The 15587-nt window shown below is 37.7% G+C and overlaps 1 protein-coding gene across 1 annotated transcript in view; it reads right to left on the minus strand.

The window, feature by feature from the left end:
- LOC136263934 (protein sidekick-1-like) overlaps positions 1–15587 on the minus strand; it is a 90744-nt gene that overhangs the window by 60993 nt on the left and 14164 nt on the right. Inside the window, exon 2 of the mRNA XM_066058605.1 lies at positions 11035–11208. Within this exon, the coding sequence (XP_065914677.1) occupies positions 11035–11125 (91 nt within the window). The 5' untranslated portion in view covers positions 11126–11208. The remainder of the gene's footprint in view (positions 1–11034; positions 11209–15587) is intronic.

Raw genomic sequence — 15587 nt, forward strand, 5'->3', positions numbered from 1 at the left:
GCTCTAATAGAACATCCACCATGAAATTATAATGTTTTTTCCAAGAAGTTGCCAGTCTGTCTTCTTGACCTGTACACTGCTTTCTTACTATTGCTCCAAACATCCTGCCATATATTTCACTTCCTGAGAACAACTCTGTCAAATAGTTTATCATATTGGGTATTTTCAGTTGTTGGTACAAACGTGATGCTTGGGTTGATATGCTTAAGTAATACAGCTAATTTCTTAGCATACATTAAGTTAACAAGGTTGTAGCATCTGAGAACTGTTTGTTTTTGCTTTATTAGTACCAAAGTTCTATGCTGAATCCCCGTATTGTATTTTAGCATAAATTGAAACTACTAACTTTAATGTCATACAGAGTTTGCACTCCCAAACCCCTTAAAGCTCAACTTTATAAGCTTAAATGATACTGCAGCATTTACACTGTCATTGTGCCCAGGGGTTAGTTGTGGCCAAAAACCTAGTTGTATTTGTAAGTGACTTTGGACTCTGGTTGTAAAATATGGTGGTGGGGCCATGGTTGTAGAAAGTAATAGCAACAGAACAGTCTGTGGCTATAACACAAAATTGAAGTTATTTTTGTGCGTACTTTAAATCTCTACAATGACCTTAAGATCCAATCCTGTGTATTGTCTTTGACAATCCATTATTATGTATTGCTTTATAATCGAATAACATTTAAAAGTGTAGTTCAGTTTTTTCTACAATTGCTTCCAACTGAATTCATCCATTTTGTACCCACAATCTTTCAGAAAAATAGAGTATTTGGTTAAAAATAGCTTCCAGATTCAATCTTATGATAGCTATATTATTCCAAAATTTTCCAGAGGGAGCATCACCCCAGACCCCCTTAGCTGGAAAATTCTACATATGTGTACTCTACACACTGGTGAGTCTATACTTGCCCTTTCAACCCTTCTCTTCATTGCTATCGTTTATAGTTTGAGCCATGAGACTGTAAAACACACTAGCTATACCTTAAACCAAGCAAAACACTAAATTTAGCGATCTTGTATATTGATGAATTTAGATATACAAAATTTAATTAGTGAATTAATGTAATCAAGTAGCAAAAAACCAAAACACTAAAATTGCTAAATTTAATGCACCGCTAAATTAAGGTATATATGTATTTCAAACACAAAATTAATGGCAAGTATTGATCATGTATAGCTGTATCCTTCCCCTTTCTGTTCTTTATGTAAAGAATAGATTTTTATTAAGTGGCTGTGCCCTTATATGACAGCTAGTATTATGACTGTTCTGGAATAATGGTGTAATTTCATCATTATTACACTTAGGTGACCCACAACAGGGGTGGATCTAGGGGGTGGGCTTTGGGGGCTGAAGTCCCCCCCCCATTCAGTTTTTGGCTTTACTTGATCAATATGCTGAGAAATTTTGTCTTAGCATAATTATATGATCACTAAAAATACTCATAAACCCACCTTATAAACATCTTTCCAAGGCATTATTATGCTAAAGCTTATGCAACAAGGACCCGGATCAGCATTGTAGGTGTATAAGATTGAGATACTCTAATAGAACAGTCACCTAACTACTCTAATAGAACATTCAGTGTAAGCATAAAAGTTGGTTCTGTTATGGAATTTTTCCAAATCTGCTTGCGCCTATACATACAATGAAGTGCATTGGTCTGTTTAAAGGCTTGTTCATCTACTTGTTTAGTTATTAACGGTATTGGTATACTTGATTCAGATATACAATTTCCATTGAAAATGCTCTCAGATTCAATCTCGTATCATTCAAATTTCAAAATTTTCCAGTTTCAACATTATTATTCTATCATGCATGCAATTGTGAGAGGGTGCATCATGTGCTTGGTTGTCTGGACCTACTTTCCATTAGCAACTGTTGTAGAGAGCCTTATATATCTAAAGGCAGTATATAAATATCTACAGGCAGAAGTATGCAGAAATGTGGAAATGTCTCCAAATTGCAGTATTTTAGCATCTATTTTTCAAAAATTTCCTGGGGGGCATGCCCCCAAACCCCCCTAGTTCTAGCATGTTTCGTATGCTGGGAGAAAGCACACCTCCACCCAAGAGATTAGTACCTTGAGTTAGCCCCCCCCTTTTATAATCCTAGATCCGCCCCTGCACAATGCTTTACAAGCATTGTGAGTCGCTTAAACGAAGTGGCATTATTTTTCAGTCAAAATATCACCAAATTTAATACTGCATGAATAGGCTAAATTTACAAAAATTGTCTGTTGGGGCATGCCCCAGACTCCCCTAGATAGAGCATGCTCCGCATGCTGAGTGTGGTTTGCACACTATAGCTATACTACTGTATCAACCAGTTGTTGCTTTTCTTAACCAACCAATCATTATGTTAGCACCCCCTTCTGAAATCCTAGATCTGCCCTTATGTGTATTGATTGTAACATATGGTGTGGACTCAGTTGCAAATAGGAACTGTTGGTAAGCCTGACTCAGATCAATTTTGCTGAAAACTTTGTGCCTCCTGATGGAGTTGAAAAGAGGTCATCAACCTTAGGAATAGGGTATTTATGAAATGTTGAAGCAGAGTTAACAGTTTGTTTGAAATCACTGCATGCTCTTACTGAAACTTTATCTGGTTTGAGAACAGTGGGAAAAGTCCAATCAGAGGTTTGTACCAGCTCCACTAACTAAGTGGTCTAACTCTTTCTTTAGCTTTTCTGGTAGAAAATACAGAACAGAATGGGGCTTACAATACTTAGGTGGAGCGATGCACTAAGATTTTTTGCTTCAAACCCTTTTAAGGTACCAAGCCCTTCTTTGAAAACATCTGGTCCGCAAGTGCACTATCAGTCAAAACACAATTGTCAAAAAAAACAGGCATTTTTAGTTGCACGTGCAATTTACGAGAGGTATAAATTGGTGTTCAAGACATGCTATCCAGACAAGAGAAATGACGTTCAACCAGTAAACTTCAGGTGTTCTTTTGGGCAAAAACATTTCAAGAGATGATTTAGGAAGATAATTATGCAGTTTATTTTTTAACCTTGAAGTGTATATGTTGGAAGAATTTCCGTGTTAAAGTTGAAGCAGAATTTAGCAGCTCCTGATTTCGCATTGCTGTCTTAAAAGGAAGAAAAGGGCACAAAATCCGAGTCAACGAAAGTGGCAAGGTTTGTATGTAGCACATCTGGGAGCTGTATGAAAGTATATACATTTGTGAAACAAATTTGTACCATATTAATAGAAAAGAAGGTATTATTCAGTATCTGGTTTGTACACAATAATGCACCACAGTACCATAAGGTAAGAAACTTTTTGTGGTATAAATGTTTTGTGGATTGCCAAATTGTAGTAATTTTGTAAAAAAAAAATTCATAGTTTAGACATTAATCCAGTGGCGTAGCCAGACGTTTTGCCATGCCCCCTGGCACTGAGCGGGAACAGTTTAAAATTGCAGCTTGTGTACCACTGCTTGCCTATCAAAAATTCAATAGTTGTATCTTGAAAAACCAGGTACACTGTTGTAGTTCCATTATTGTATTAAGGCTTGTAATAATATTGCAGTAATATTGTTAAATGCTGTGATGATCTGTGCTTACTAGTCATGTAATTCATTTGCACATGGCACCTAGGATCTAGTGATCATAATGTGATAGCTTTACATAACACTGCTGTTCCACACAAATTGTACATGAGGTATAAAGTATCATTAAAACTTGTGGATAAGACACATGCAATATCCAGTTGAAGCTTTATCCCACAAAAATTTCTTATGGTACATTTAGTTTCATCAAGACACACGATAGTGTGTCGTGCAGCCAAGTACAGCCAGTGCGGGCACGCGATGACAAGTGTGTATTTTACAGGAACCAAGTAAATTCCGTTTTCACGCATCCGTAGCTTGATAATGGCTGGACGGAAATTAACCATGTTTGCTGTGGAACCTCCCTCAGGGTGGGGCACCTCTCATTTCAAATTTGAGATGAATCCGCCAGGCCATCACTGAGATATTCACCTTCAAAGTTCGTCTTAGTTTTTTCGTATTTTTCTTTATCTTCTTCTTTTCGCACCACTTAGAAAAGTTGCTATAACTCGCACATGCTTAGGTCGATTTTTATTTTTATTTTTGCATTTAAAATAAAATTAATAATAGAAATCAATAATAAACACTTAAACAGTGGGCAGAGAGGCAAACTCTTCCCAATCCTGGGATGATGATATTGCTGCCATTACAGAAGCAGCATTGCCACATTGAACATCAATGGCAACCTTCTGAATCAAAAATTGGGTGGCCCTATTACCACCGGAATTCAAAAATTCGATTTTCTTCAAATTTGGAGGGCTGTAAGAACATAATTTAGCATGTTTATAGTCCAAGTTTTGTACACTTTGGATAAAGAACAAGGGAGTTATACGCGATTCTTGAAAAATTCAATAGTGATTTTTTGTCACGGCCACAGGGTTTGAAGGTCATGAACAGGAGAAACGTCGAGCATATGATGAACGGATTTGGGAGGTGGAGAGAGCTTGTTTTTCCCCATTAGTTTTTGCAGCCACTGGAGGCATGGGACCTACTACAACTACCGTCTTTCGGAAACTTGCATCTATGTTGGCTGAGAAGTGGAATGTGAATTACAGCCGTTGTTTATTCTGGGTTCGATGGCGGTTGTGTTTTTCTTTGTTAAGGTCTGCTGTGATGTGCTTATGGGGTCATCGGTCATGGACTAGTCATCCGATACCATCTATGGTCGATCTGGCCTATTCTGAGGGTCGCCTTGAGTCTGGCACCCTCGATTGATTTATTTCAGTAGTTGGTACCCTCCAGTGGTCCAGCACTTGACAGCCAGCGCTGGGGGTGGTAGGCAAGGACAGTCCATCTAGCCCGGGGATAAAACTAAATAAAAAGAAACCGTTTGAAGGAATGATTTGAAAATCGGTCTGTACATGGAGTAACGATCGTAGTGCAAACCTTTTGTGGTTAGAAAGAAATCGCACTAACAGCCATGGAGTGATAATAAAAACATCAACCATATGTAAAATGTGCATGATAGAGTTTTAATAAAAAAGTAATAGTTGCAGTGGCGTATCTACACCCGGGCCTACCCGGGCCTGGGCCCTGGTTAATTTGACTTGTGCCCTGGTAAATGCTTTTCACCATCAGTGTTGAATAACCACAAAACATTAATGATTGTAAAGAATGCTTACGTAATGCTGATCCACGTGAAATTAAGCTTTTCTTTTCGGAGGAGAAATGGTGATCTTGAATTGGTTTCGATTGTGGTATTTCCAATGCAAGGCACTTCATAGAAAGAAGATCATGTGACTACCAACTGCAGCATCGTGACAAGGACTGAATGAATGTTTCATAGTGTGATGAATAGCACCCATTCAAGATTAAGTAAATTCCAAAATTCAGATGTGAACAGACGCGAGCAAGTTTTGAGACATGCACCCCGTATGGCTGTGTGATGCCTTGGTAGATGATAGCTAGCTACTGACAAGTCCAAAAGTATGGAGTACTTGTTATTTATTCTATTTGTAGGTTCACTTCTTTAGTCCACAGTTGTCACGTGATTGTATAAACGCCTGGTGCTTTAAATCAAAGTCTCGAGTATTATGCATTGCTGTATTGTATGTGTGAAGAAGACGATAGTAGTCAAAGTTTGTGTCAAGTGATATTAGCTATTTTGCATGCAGTTAGTGTAGGTATAGCACATACATAGTGATGCACAACACATTTTAGATGTTATATTGATGTCCATATGAAGATGGGCATGTGTATGTGGCTGAGTGGCTTGCCCACCCAGTGCCCGGGTGAAGTAAGAAGTCTAGATACGCCACTGAATACTTGCCACACCTATCAGGCAAACTAGGCAACGGAATCAGCTGAAATCAGGTAGAGAGGTAGATAAATCATTTTAGAGAGTGGTTTAGATTAAAATCCACTAAGCTACACTATGAAAGTAAACTAGGTGTAACAAGTGCGCGATCGAGATACTCTAATAGTGCAGTCACCCTAATAGAACATTCAGCTGCATAATAAGTTACTCTATTAGAACGTTCAGCTACAATCAAATCACCAAAGTTGGAGAGTCTTGGAATAACTGGTGATTTGTTGAACTGGATCAAGGCTTTTTTAAGTACTCAAGCTCAGCGAGCTGTTGTCAATGGATTTCACTCTAGTTGGTTGCCTGTTATTTCAGGAGTGCCCCAAGGCTCTATCTTGGGCCCAATATTGTTTATTTTATATGTTAATGATATAAAATCTGTGATCTCACACTCCTATCTAAAGATGTTCGCTGATGATCTTACTTTGTATCGGAACATTGCCAGTGTGAGTGATTGCGAGTTGTTACAATGGGATCTTAGGAGGATATATGAGTGGACCTTGACTTGGTTGTTACGTCTAAATCCACTCAAGTTTGGAGCCTTGAACATTACCAACAGGCACTGTCCTTTACATTTTAATTACTATATTGGATCTCATTTGATAAGCTGGGTTCAGAAAGTGAATTATCTTGGTGTTTTTGTAACTTCAAAATTGAACTGGTCCAACCATTGCAAATATTGCTTGCATAAGGCTATGGTTTGTCTTAATCATCTTTGTCGTATTATGTTTAGTGCTTCATTTTCAGCTAAGAACATTGCGTACAAGTGCCTTGTGAGACCCCATCTTGAATATGCCTGTCCTGTTTGGTCTCCCTTTACTTCTTCTAACATTAAATTGATTGAATCAGTGCAGCGCAGAGCAGCACGCTGGATCTGTAGCACCTGGAACCCACAATCACATCAGTGGTCCAAATCATTGGATGACTGCATTAGTGAATTGCAGTGGCCATCCCTGCAGTCTAGACGGCAATTCTTGTCACCGTCAATTTTGTATGATACAAGGGTATTTGGAAGGGCGTACTGGAATAAACTTTAGTGATTACTTTGAGTTCAATACACTGTGTACAAGGTCGCACTCCCTAACTTTAAAAGTGTTTTCTTCTACTATCAACGCTTTCCGTTAATGTTTTTTTGTATCCTTGGCATTCCGAGTTGTGGAACATTATTCCTGAGGACATTTTGGCCCGAAGCCAGGCTAAACATTTCAGATCTAGATTGAAACAGTTTATTTTAATGTAATTGTTTAATTCTGTACTCGTATTGTGTATGTTGTTCTGTTTTTGTAATTGTATTTTTGTAACTGTAAGGATTGTTTGTAAGGGTATCACCTTTTACAGGCACATGCCTTTTGTGTATCCCTTTAAACAATTTTATAATAATAATAATAATAACCATGTAGAGAGTTCAGCTACAGTAACAACATAGGGAGTTCAACTACTATCAAGTCACCTTTCAACTAGTATCAAAAACTAATAGCCCTGTAGAGAGTTTAGTTACAAACAAGTCACCCTGTAGAGTTCACTTGAACTCACTGACAAACAAGCCACCCTGAAGACAGTTCAGCAGCAAACAAATCACTCTGCAGAGAGTTCAGCTATGTTTCAAGTCACCCCATAAAGAGCTCAGTAGAGATCAGCTAGAAATACTTAACCTTGTAGAGATCAGCTATCACCCTGTAGAGAGATCAGCTAGAAACCAGTCACCCTGTAGAGTGTTCAGCTGGAAACAAGCCACCCATAGAGAGATCAATTAGAAACAAGTGACCCTATGCGGAATTCAGCTACGTTTCATAGTGTTTCAGCTAGAAATAAGCAACCCTGTGGAGAGTTCAGCTACAAATAAACTCTTTCAATAGAAAGATCAGCCAGAAGCAAATTATCCTGCAAAGAGTTCAAATCCATTTGAAGTCACCCTGTAGAGAGATCAAGTAACCTTGTAAAGAGATAAGCTACATTTAAAATCACCCTGTTGAGAGATCACTGGACCTTGTAAAGAGACAAGCTACATTTCAAATCATCCTGTAGAGAGATCAGCTCGAAACAAATCACCCTGTAGAGAGATCTGGTAGAAACAAGTCACCCTGTAGAGAAATCAGCTAGAAACAATTCACCCTGTAGAGATCAGCAAGAAACAAATCACCTTGTAGAGCGACCAGCCAGAAACAAGTCATTCTGTAGAGAGTTCAGCTGGAAACTGTAGAGAAATTGGCTAGAAACAATTCACCCTGTAGAGATCAGCTAGAAACAAATCACCCTGTAGGGAGATTAGCTCAACACAAATCACCCTGTACAGAGATCTGGTAGAAGCAAGTCACCCTGAGAGAGAAATCAGCTAGAAACAATTCACCCTGTAGAGATCAGTTAGAAGCAAACCATTCTGTAGAGAGATCAGCTAGAAATAAGTTACCCTGTAGACAGTTCACTGGAAATAAGTCACCCATAGAGAGATCAGCTAAAAACAAACCACCTAGAGAGGATTCAGCTACATGTCGTAGAGTGATTCAGCTAGGAATAAACAACCCTGTAGAAAGTTCAGCTTCAAACAAACTCTTTCAGTAGAGAGATCAGCTAGAAGCAAGTTATCCTGCAAAGGGTTCAACTGCATTTGAAGTCACCCTGTAGAGAGAACAGCTAGTAACAAATATAGCCTTGTAAAGAGATAATTAAGCAGCAGTGTAGATAAGTAACATTTCAAATTACCCTGTAGAGAGATCAGCTTGAAACGGATCACCCTGTACAGAGATCTGGTAGAAAAGTCACCTTGCAGAGAGTTCAGCCAGTAAGAAGTCACCCTGTAGAGAAATCAGCTAGAAAAAATCACCTATAGAAAGATCAGCTATAAACAAGTCACCCTGTAGCAAGATTAGCTACATTTCAATCACTCTGTAGAAAGATCAATTTGAAATTGCTCTATAGAAGGATCAGTTAGAAACAAGTCACCCTGTAGAAATATCAGCTAGAAACAATCACCCTGTAGAAAGATCAGCTTGAAACAAATCACTCTGTTGAAAGATTAGTCAGAAACAAGTCACCCTGTAGAGAGATCAGATAGAATGAAGTCTTCCCCGTGATTTGCAGAGAATAGTGCGGACTTCATTCTATCATGGCACTTGAAACAAATTTGTACCACATGTAAAAACCACCTTGTTATTATTCACCATGTTCGTTCAATGCTTTGTAACTTGTTGCTAACCTGTTGCAGCTGCCATATTTGGTTACTGTGTGAGAGACAAGTGATGTGTTGTTGCATGATGCACAGTGTGTACGTGAAAAAGTGTTGCGTCTGGAAGTTGTAAGCGCTTGTAGTGAGATGGTGTTTTACCCGAAGAAGCGCTGGTGTCTTCACGGGAAAAGTAGCCATGCAACTAAATACACGAAATAAAGCACAATTTTTGATGGTTGTCTTTTGATTGCTATGGAAGGAATGTGTAGAATTACTGGCACTCTACAGATAATTTCTTTTGCCATCCAATAATAACACTTGAAGCTAGTTACGACCCATGAGAGGAGGACCTGACGCTTTTACAATAACCAGCAGTAAGGTGTTTGACTGTGATTTGTAAACAGCATCAACTGGTAAAGACCCAGCAACAGCAATTGATTCACCAGAATAATTACGAACATAGTTTTATTTGAGAAAGACTAGAACTTTGAGTGGGTCAATACTCGGTCTCAGACATAATTGACACAGAGGCATCCGTATCAATTTACATACTGGCAGGTATTGTTAATGTAAACAACAACATTCCAAGGTGAGAGGATCTGTTGATTTTGAACAAAGCTTATTCATCTATTGTATTTTTATCTACTGCTTTTGTTCAACTGAGTGAATTCCTTTCTTGTCCTTTGTATATAGTACTCTTTTGTTGAGGTTTACTGTGACAAACTTTCTGTAAGTGACTGACCTTTCCACAATTACAGCAGACAGTGTCCTTGAATTTGCAAGTGGTATTATTATTAATAGTGTCCAGGATTCCCACAACAATAACAACTTTTGAATTTGGTCCCAATTTGATGAATAGGCTCCCGCTCATTGTCAGCATGACTGTTCTGATTCTCATCAATTAGTTTCAAACATTGGTAGCTGCTGTCTCCATGACCTGAGTGATTTCCATTGCCTTCTTGAAGTCTAAATCTTTTTTGGCTAGTAATCGGCATTGTATGACTGTATCCTTTACCCCACAGTCTCATAGCATTGTCGCCAGTGTGTCACAGAAGCTGCAGTTCTTGGCAATTGAATGAAGCTCAGACACATAAGTAGCAATAGGTTCACCTGGTTTGCAAAAATACACATTACACTTGAGCCTCTCCATGATTTCTGAAGGCACATCACTGAAAATTAATGATTCTTAAGAATGCTAAATCATCGAAAGATTTCTCACCAGATTTTATGGGAGTTAGTACGTAGACTGGAAAGTAGTTTGTAAGTACTGTCTCCTACTGTATCACAGATAACAGAATAGCACGCTTCTTATCCGTGCCTGTAATTCCATTCGCCACAAACCGACAAACAGATGACCTATACATTCGATTCCAGTCATCCTGTTCTGGCCTGAAAGGATGAATCTTTCCAATCTTTACCACTACCGCCATCACTTGTCACCAAAATGTGGTATCGTGGGTATAGTGATTATTAATTCTTTAATCAACAAATATTGTAAATCAAACAAACAACTACAACAGCGAATAGACAAGCTAGAGCAAAACACCACTGTACATCCCACAATTTTACAACAACTCGACAACAACTTACGTAGTCCAAAAAGATACAATGATTTCAGATATATACCATATGCAATACACATATATATATTTATATGCATGCGTATTACCGTAACACTACTACAGTCACAAGGTAAATTAATTTGATTTGAGGATCAGTAGCATTTTATTTATTAGAAAACACACCAACCAGTTTGAGATGTACATACAGTGGAACCTCAATTATCCTAATACCGATTAATCGAACACTTGATAATCTGAACACCAATTTGACTGCTCAGTTAGAGTATTTTATCAACAAGTGTAAATAAATGTATGGATTCAAATTTACGTACTGTTTGATTATATGAACACCCTTTCCCCCCAATTAGTTCGGATAATCGAGGTTCCACTGTATGTAACACATTCAGTATGATAAAATCCTTATTATACTTACATGCACTGTGTATGCTTACCTTTTACACCCAATAGTAATGGGCTTCCTATCAATAGCAGTAGTATTAGTAATCTGCAATGCAGCTCCATTGAGAGACGATGTCTCCACATGTCAACAACAAAGTTCTTCACAGATTTGTAGCAGTTAAATTACAGGTATGAATGAAAGCAATCAATCTTATGTAAAATTCAATCTGAAAACAAAAACAAATTAAAAATGAACTTTCATAAGCTTAAAAATTTTAACTTGTCATGTATTTGGCAGTTTTGTTAAAAATACAGATACAAATCTATTTTAATATCAACAGCTTCTCATGATCTCATGATCAACTCTATCACTACAAAGTAATAGTCAAACATAGATTGAATGCAGAGAAAGTGCCATATACACAGTATGTACCAGTTTTGTGGCTTCTTTGGATTGCATGTTGTGTTGGAGGTTCAGGTCACCACCTTGTTGCAGTCATTAATTAAAGGTAGTAAAAGTCTACCTTAAAAATGATAACTCAAATCAGTTTGAAACAAAGTTGCAGTAGTTATAGCCACTAATTTGTGATTCAAGCTCATAATTGTCAGGTAGCAACATACAGTACATAGATGTGTAGCAAAACCATTGATGGAGATAACTTCTACTACAACAATTAGTCAGTATTCTGTTTATATTGATTAGATATACAAATACTATAGTTATCAATTTTATGACCTATAGCCACTGTGAGCTAAGCTATAGTCTACTTTATTATGTTTAACTAAATCACAACATGCAGCTTCAGAAGGGTATCATATAGTTACTTAGTACTGCAGATACATCTGAGAGCAGTCAAAGCCTCTTAATCATTTGGAGAATTTTGCTGGTGGTTGATCTGTGGCCACTTATCAATGTCAAGTCCCCTACTTCTGGGAGTCCCCATAACTATGCTGACGGCAGATACAGTGTACTTCATCTATGTTTTGTCCCACTCTGGGGTATTTGACAATGGGCAGCTTGTTGAGAAAAGAACTTTTTCTGTCCTATAATATACATGTATGTTTCCAAACTTTAATCCTAGGAGTGGGGAATTGACAAGCTTCTTAGACACAGTACTATGAGATTTGAAACTATAATTTGTCAAAAATTTGTCGAATCCCTTGTATTGTCACATATGGGGTAGGTATAAATAGTGGACCTAGGAACCTGGGATCCAAGGACCCGGAGACCCAAAGACCCTACATTTTGTGAACTGTTTTGGGAATTTTACATACTTCACAGTGTTTATACATTCTATTCTTGCACTAGATACACAGTGGCTAGTCTCAAGCACTCTATCTCTGTACCGTCATGTACTGTCATCCTTGCACAATGCCTAGAAATTATAAGTGCCTTGTAGGTCATTCATTATTCATGCCTTCAGCAGCCTTCAGTAACTGTTGTATTAATCAAGGGCTTGTTTCTAACAGGTTGTTGCCTTTGCATGCTATCATGATGGCACCAAATCTGTATATCGAGCTGTTGGTGCACTTTGCAGCGATCACTTCACTGAAGCCATTTTCATGTGCACTGAACTTTATTATCTGGTGAGTTAACTGGTGACATAATAGGATATTAGTGCAGCATGAGTATGGAGTAGCCCACAGCACTCTGGTAGGCGATTTTCAGAGGCCTTTGCTACTTTCAATTGAATTAAACACAGTGTGAACAATTGCAACGGACAGAAAGTCGATTTGCCATGTGAGATTAGCCACTGTGACTAACAGAGGTGTGTATTAAAAGTATAGAATGTATATAAACATTGCAAAGTATGTAAAATTCCATGAAAAGTTTGGTTTCTGCAGGTCCTTGGGTCCCCGGGTTCTTGGATCCCCAGGTCCACTCTTCATATCTACACCCCATATGACCTGGTGCATGACAACGATAATGCATTACCATCCCAGGAGGCCAGGACATGTGACATGGCCAAGTAGTATCGGATCTATAATAACTGATTACTTGCAACTGCTAAAATCATTAGAAGGCTCACCACTGTTTTGTAGGTTACAAGACTAAGAATCTTAAATCCACATTGGTAGATTCAGTGCACACCATATAGAAGCAATTCACATATTTCAAATCATAGCTATAGTGATACTCTAATGACAATTTTGTACTGGTGAGCTTTTGGTTAGTTAACAGGCTTTAGCTAACAAGTGTGTAACTAATTCAGCAACTAGCAGTATCTTTGCTTTGTGACACCCAGATTGCTAGAAATGTTAATGGACAGGCTCCATAGCTAGCTACATACAAACACTGTACACCAGCGTATAGTTTATCAGGTGCTACTTCAATTTATTTGACAACATGTCCGGCCATCCCTAGCTACCCCGTAACTACTATTGGCAGCCTGGCTAGCTTTATGATCATTATTAGAGTCCACAATGCAAAAAATTGTTATCTCCAATCAACTACCTAACTATTGTCTCTAGGTGTAACTTGAATAACACGAGTGTGGCAGGAAAGTTTGTCACTTTCTTCTAGTAGAAAATTGTATAAAATGTCTTAAAATCACATGATTTTTCTGCAGCGTTTTGTAGGGTTCTTTGTATGCCATGATATTCACCCTCAACACCATTTAAATAGTATTTTATCAATTCAAAGTATCATTTTCAGTGGTTTGATTTTATTGGTAAGTTTCTGAGGGAAGCACAATCTGTGCTGCTCTTTTACCACAAACAAGAATAATATTTCCTCCTCTGGAGCACAGGACAAGTAGAGCAGCCATGGGTCAGCATAGATCAGTACTAGACAAAGTACTTGCATTCAGAGTATGGTTATAATTGAAACTTGTTAGCCATCTGGCTAAACAATCTTTATGCTGAAATTTGGCGAAAACGATGTGATCTTTGCAAATAAATTCTAGAATAGGTGATAGATCAGTGAAACAGTCTCCAATAGCAAAGATACAAAGCTTATAAAGACCTAACAATATGACTATCTTGCCCAGTAAATGCATAGAGCAATCCGATGCATGAAATTGACATTCACGTGATCAAAATTCAAACTACGTACTGAAAATACAGCCATCCACTCAAAATCAAATGACATTAAATTTGTATGCATTAGGTTCTGCATCTCATTTATTCCAGCAGTCTAATTGTCATATGACTCATATCACAGTGCAAGACCCACCTGCACTAGCCAGACCATGCCTGAATGAACAATTGACACAAATATTTGCAAAAGGAACATATTGCAAGGTTCCTTTTCAGAAACGAAAGTGATTCCATGGGTATTGGTCTGATTTGAATTTTGATCACATGAGTGCTTATTTCACTGATTGCTCTGTGGGTTTACTGTGCAAGATAGTCATATTTTTAGGCTTTGTATTTTTGCTATTGGACACTTTTTCATTGATTCAACACCCTTGAGCAATTTATGCTTTGTAAATAGCCTATTATACTTTTAAGCAGTGCTCAAAAATCCAGTCTATTATGCTCAAAATTATGCTTTCAAAATCAAGATTATGCTCTAGAGTTGGCTGAATTATTAGAGTATATCAGCCTTTTCTGACTGCTGTATTAGAGTAAGTGACTACTCTATTAGAGTGATTCAATCTTATTTCCATGAAGTGTGAATGATTAGCTAAGAAACATGAAAAATGATAACATTGCACAATTTCTTGATATGAAATACAGTATAAAGAGGTAATGTGTTTGTTTCTTTGCCGTATTCTTGGCATGCGCATTGTGCATTTAATTGAAAATCTTGAAACTTGTCCTATGTCGGCACAATTCTTGATGATTTTGCTAGCCTATTATGCTTGAAATTATGCCAGCATTATTGGTGCAAGCCTAACCACCCATTTGTTTGTAAAAATCACATTGTTTTCACTAAATTTCAGGATATAGATTGCTTAGCCCGAGGGGTAGCCAACATTTTGGATCACTCTTGTACACTATCTGAGAAATCCAATTAGAAATTCATTAAATATTTAGAAATCCCAAACTACATACAAAATAATAGGTTATTCTTGTCTCCATCCATTCATGAGTTCCATTATGGCCACCGCTTGCTCTATACACAAGGTCACACAAGTGCATTGTAGTAACTAATCATGCAGCTAATATGTATTTCAGCCAATCCAGAGGCTAATTCACATAACTACAAGCAAATCACATTAAAATGCAACCATTGGCAAGCACTCAGGTGTTCTTAGTTTTGCCAGGTACTGCGAGTTTAAATAATCAATCAATCAATCATTCGCCAGCAGAGGCAAGCTAGCTCGGTATAGTAAGCTAGCTGGTGCCAAAGACAAATTAGCTAATCGTTGTAGCAAATGTAGCAACAATGTTAATTACAAAAGTATTACTATACTCAATAGTCACTTATCGTGGCAACTAGAACTGGGAATCACAAGGAGAGAATTCAATGATTCAAATCAACAGTGCAAATTCAAGTATTCAAATCAACAGTGCAAAGTATGCCTGTGTCTCTTCTGAAGTTTCTGTGATCTGCTGTCAGTTACTCTCTTAGGTGTTTCCTACACAAGTATTAGCAAAAACTCGAGGTAAAAACATCATGATAAAAATTGAAATTAGAATTATATTGTATTGTATTTAC

The sequence above is a fragment of the Dysidea avara genome, chromosome 1 (genome assembly GCF_963678975.1).
Source record: "Dysidea avara chromosome 1, odDysAvar1.4, whole genome shotgun sequence".
Classification (NCBI taxonomy): domain Eukaryota; kingdom Metazoa; phylum Porifera; class Demospongiae; order Dictyoceratida; family Dysideidae; genus Dysidea; species Dysidea avara.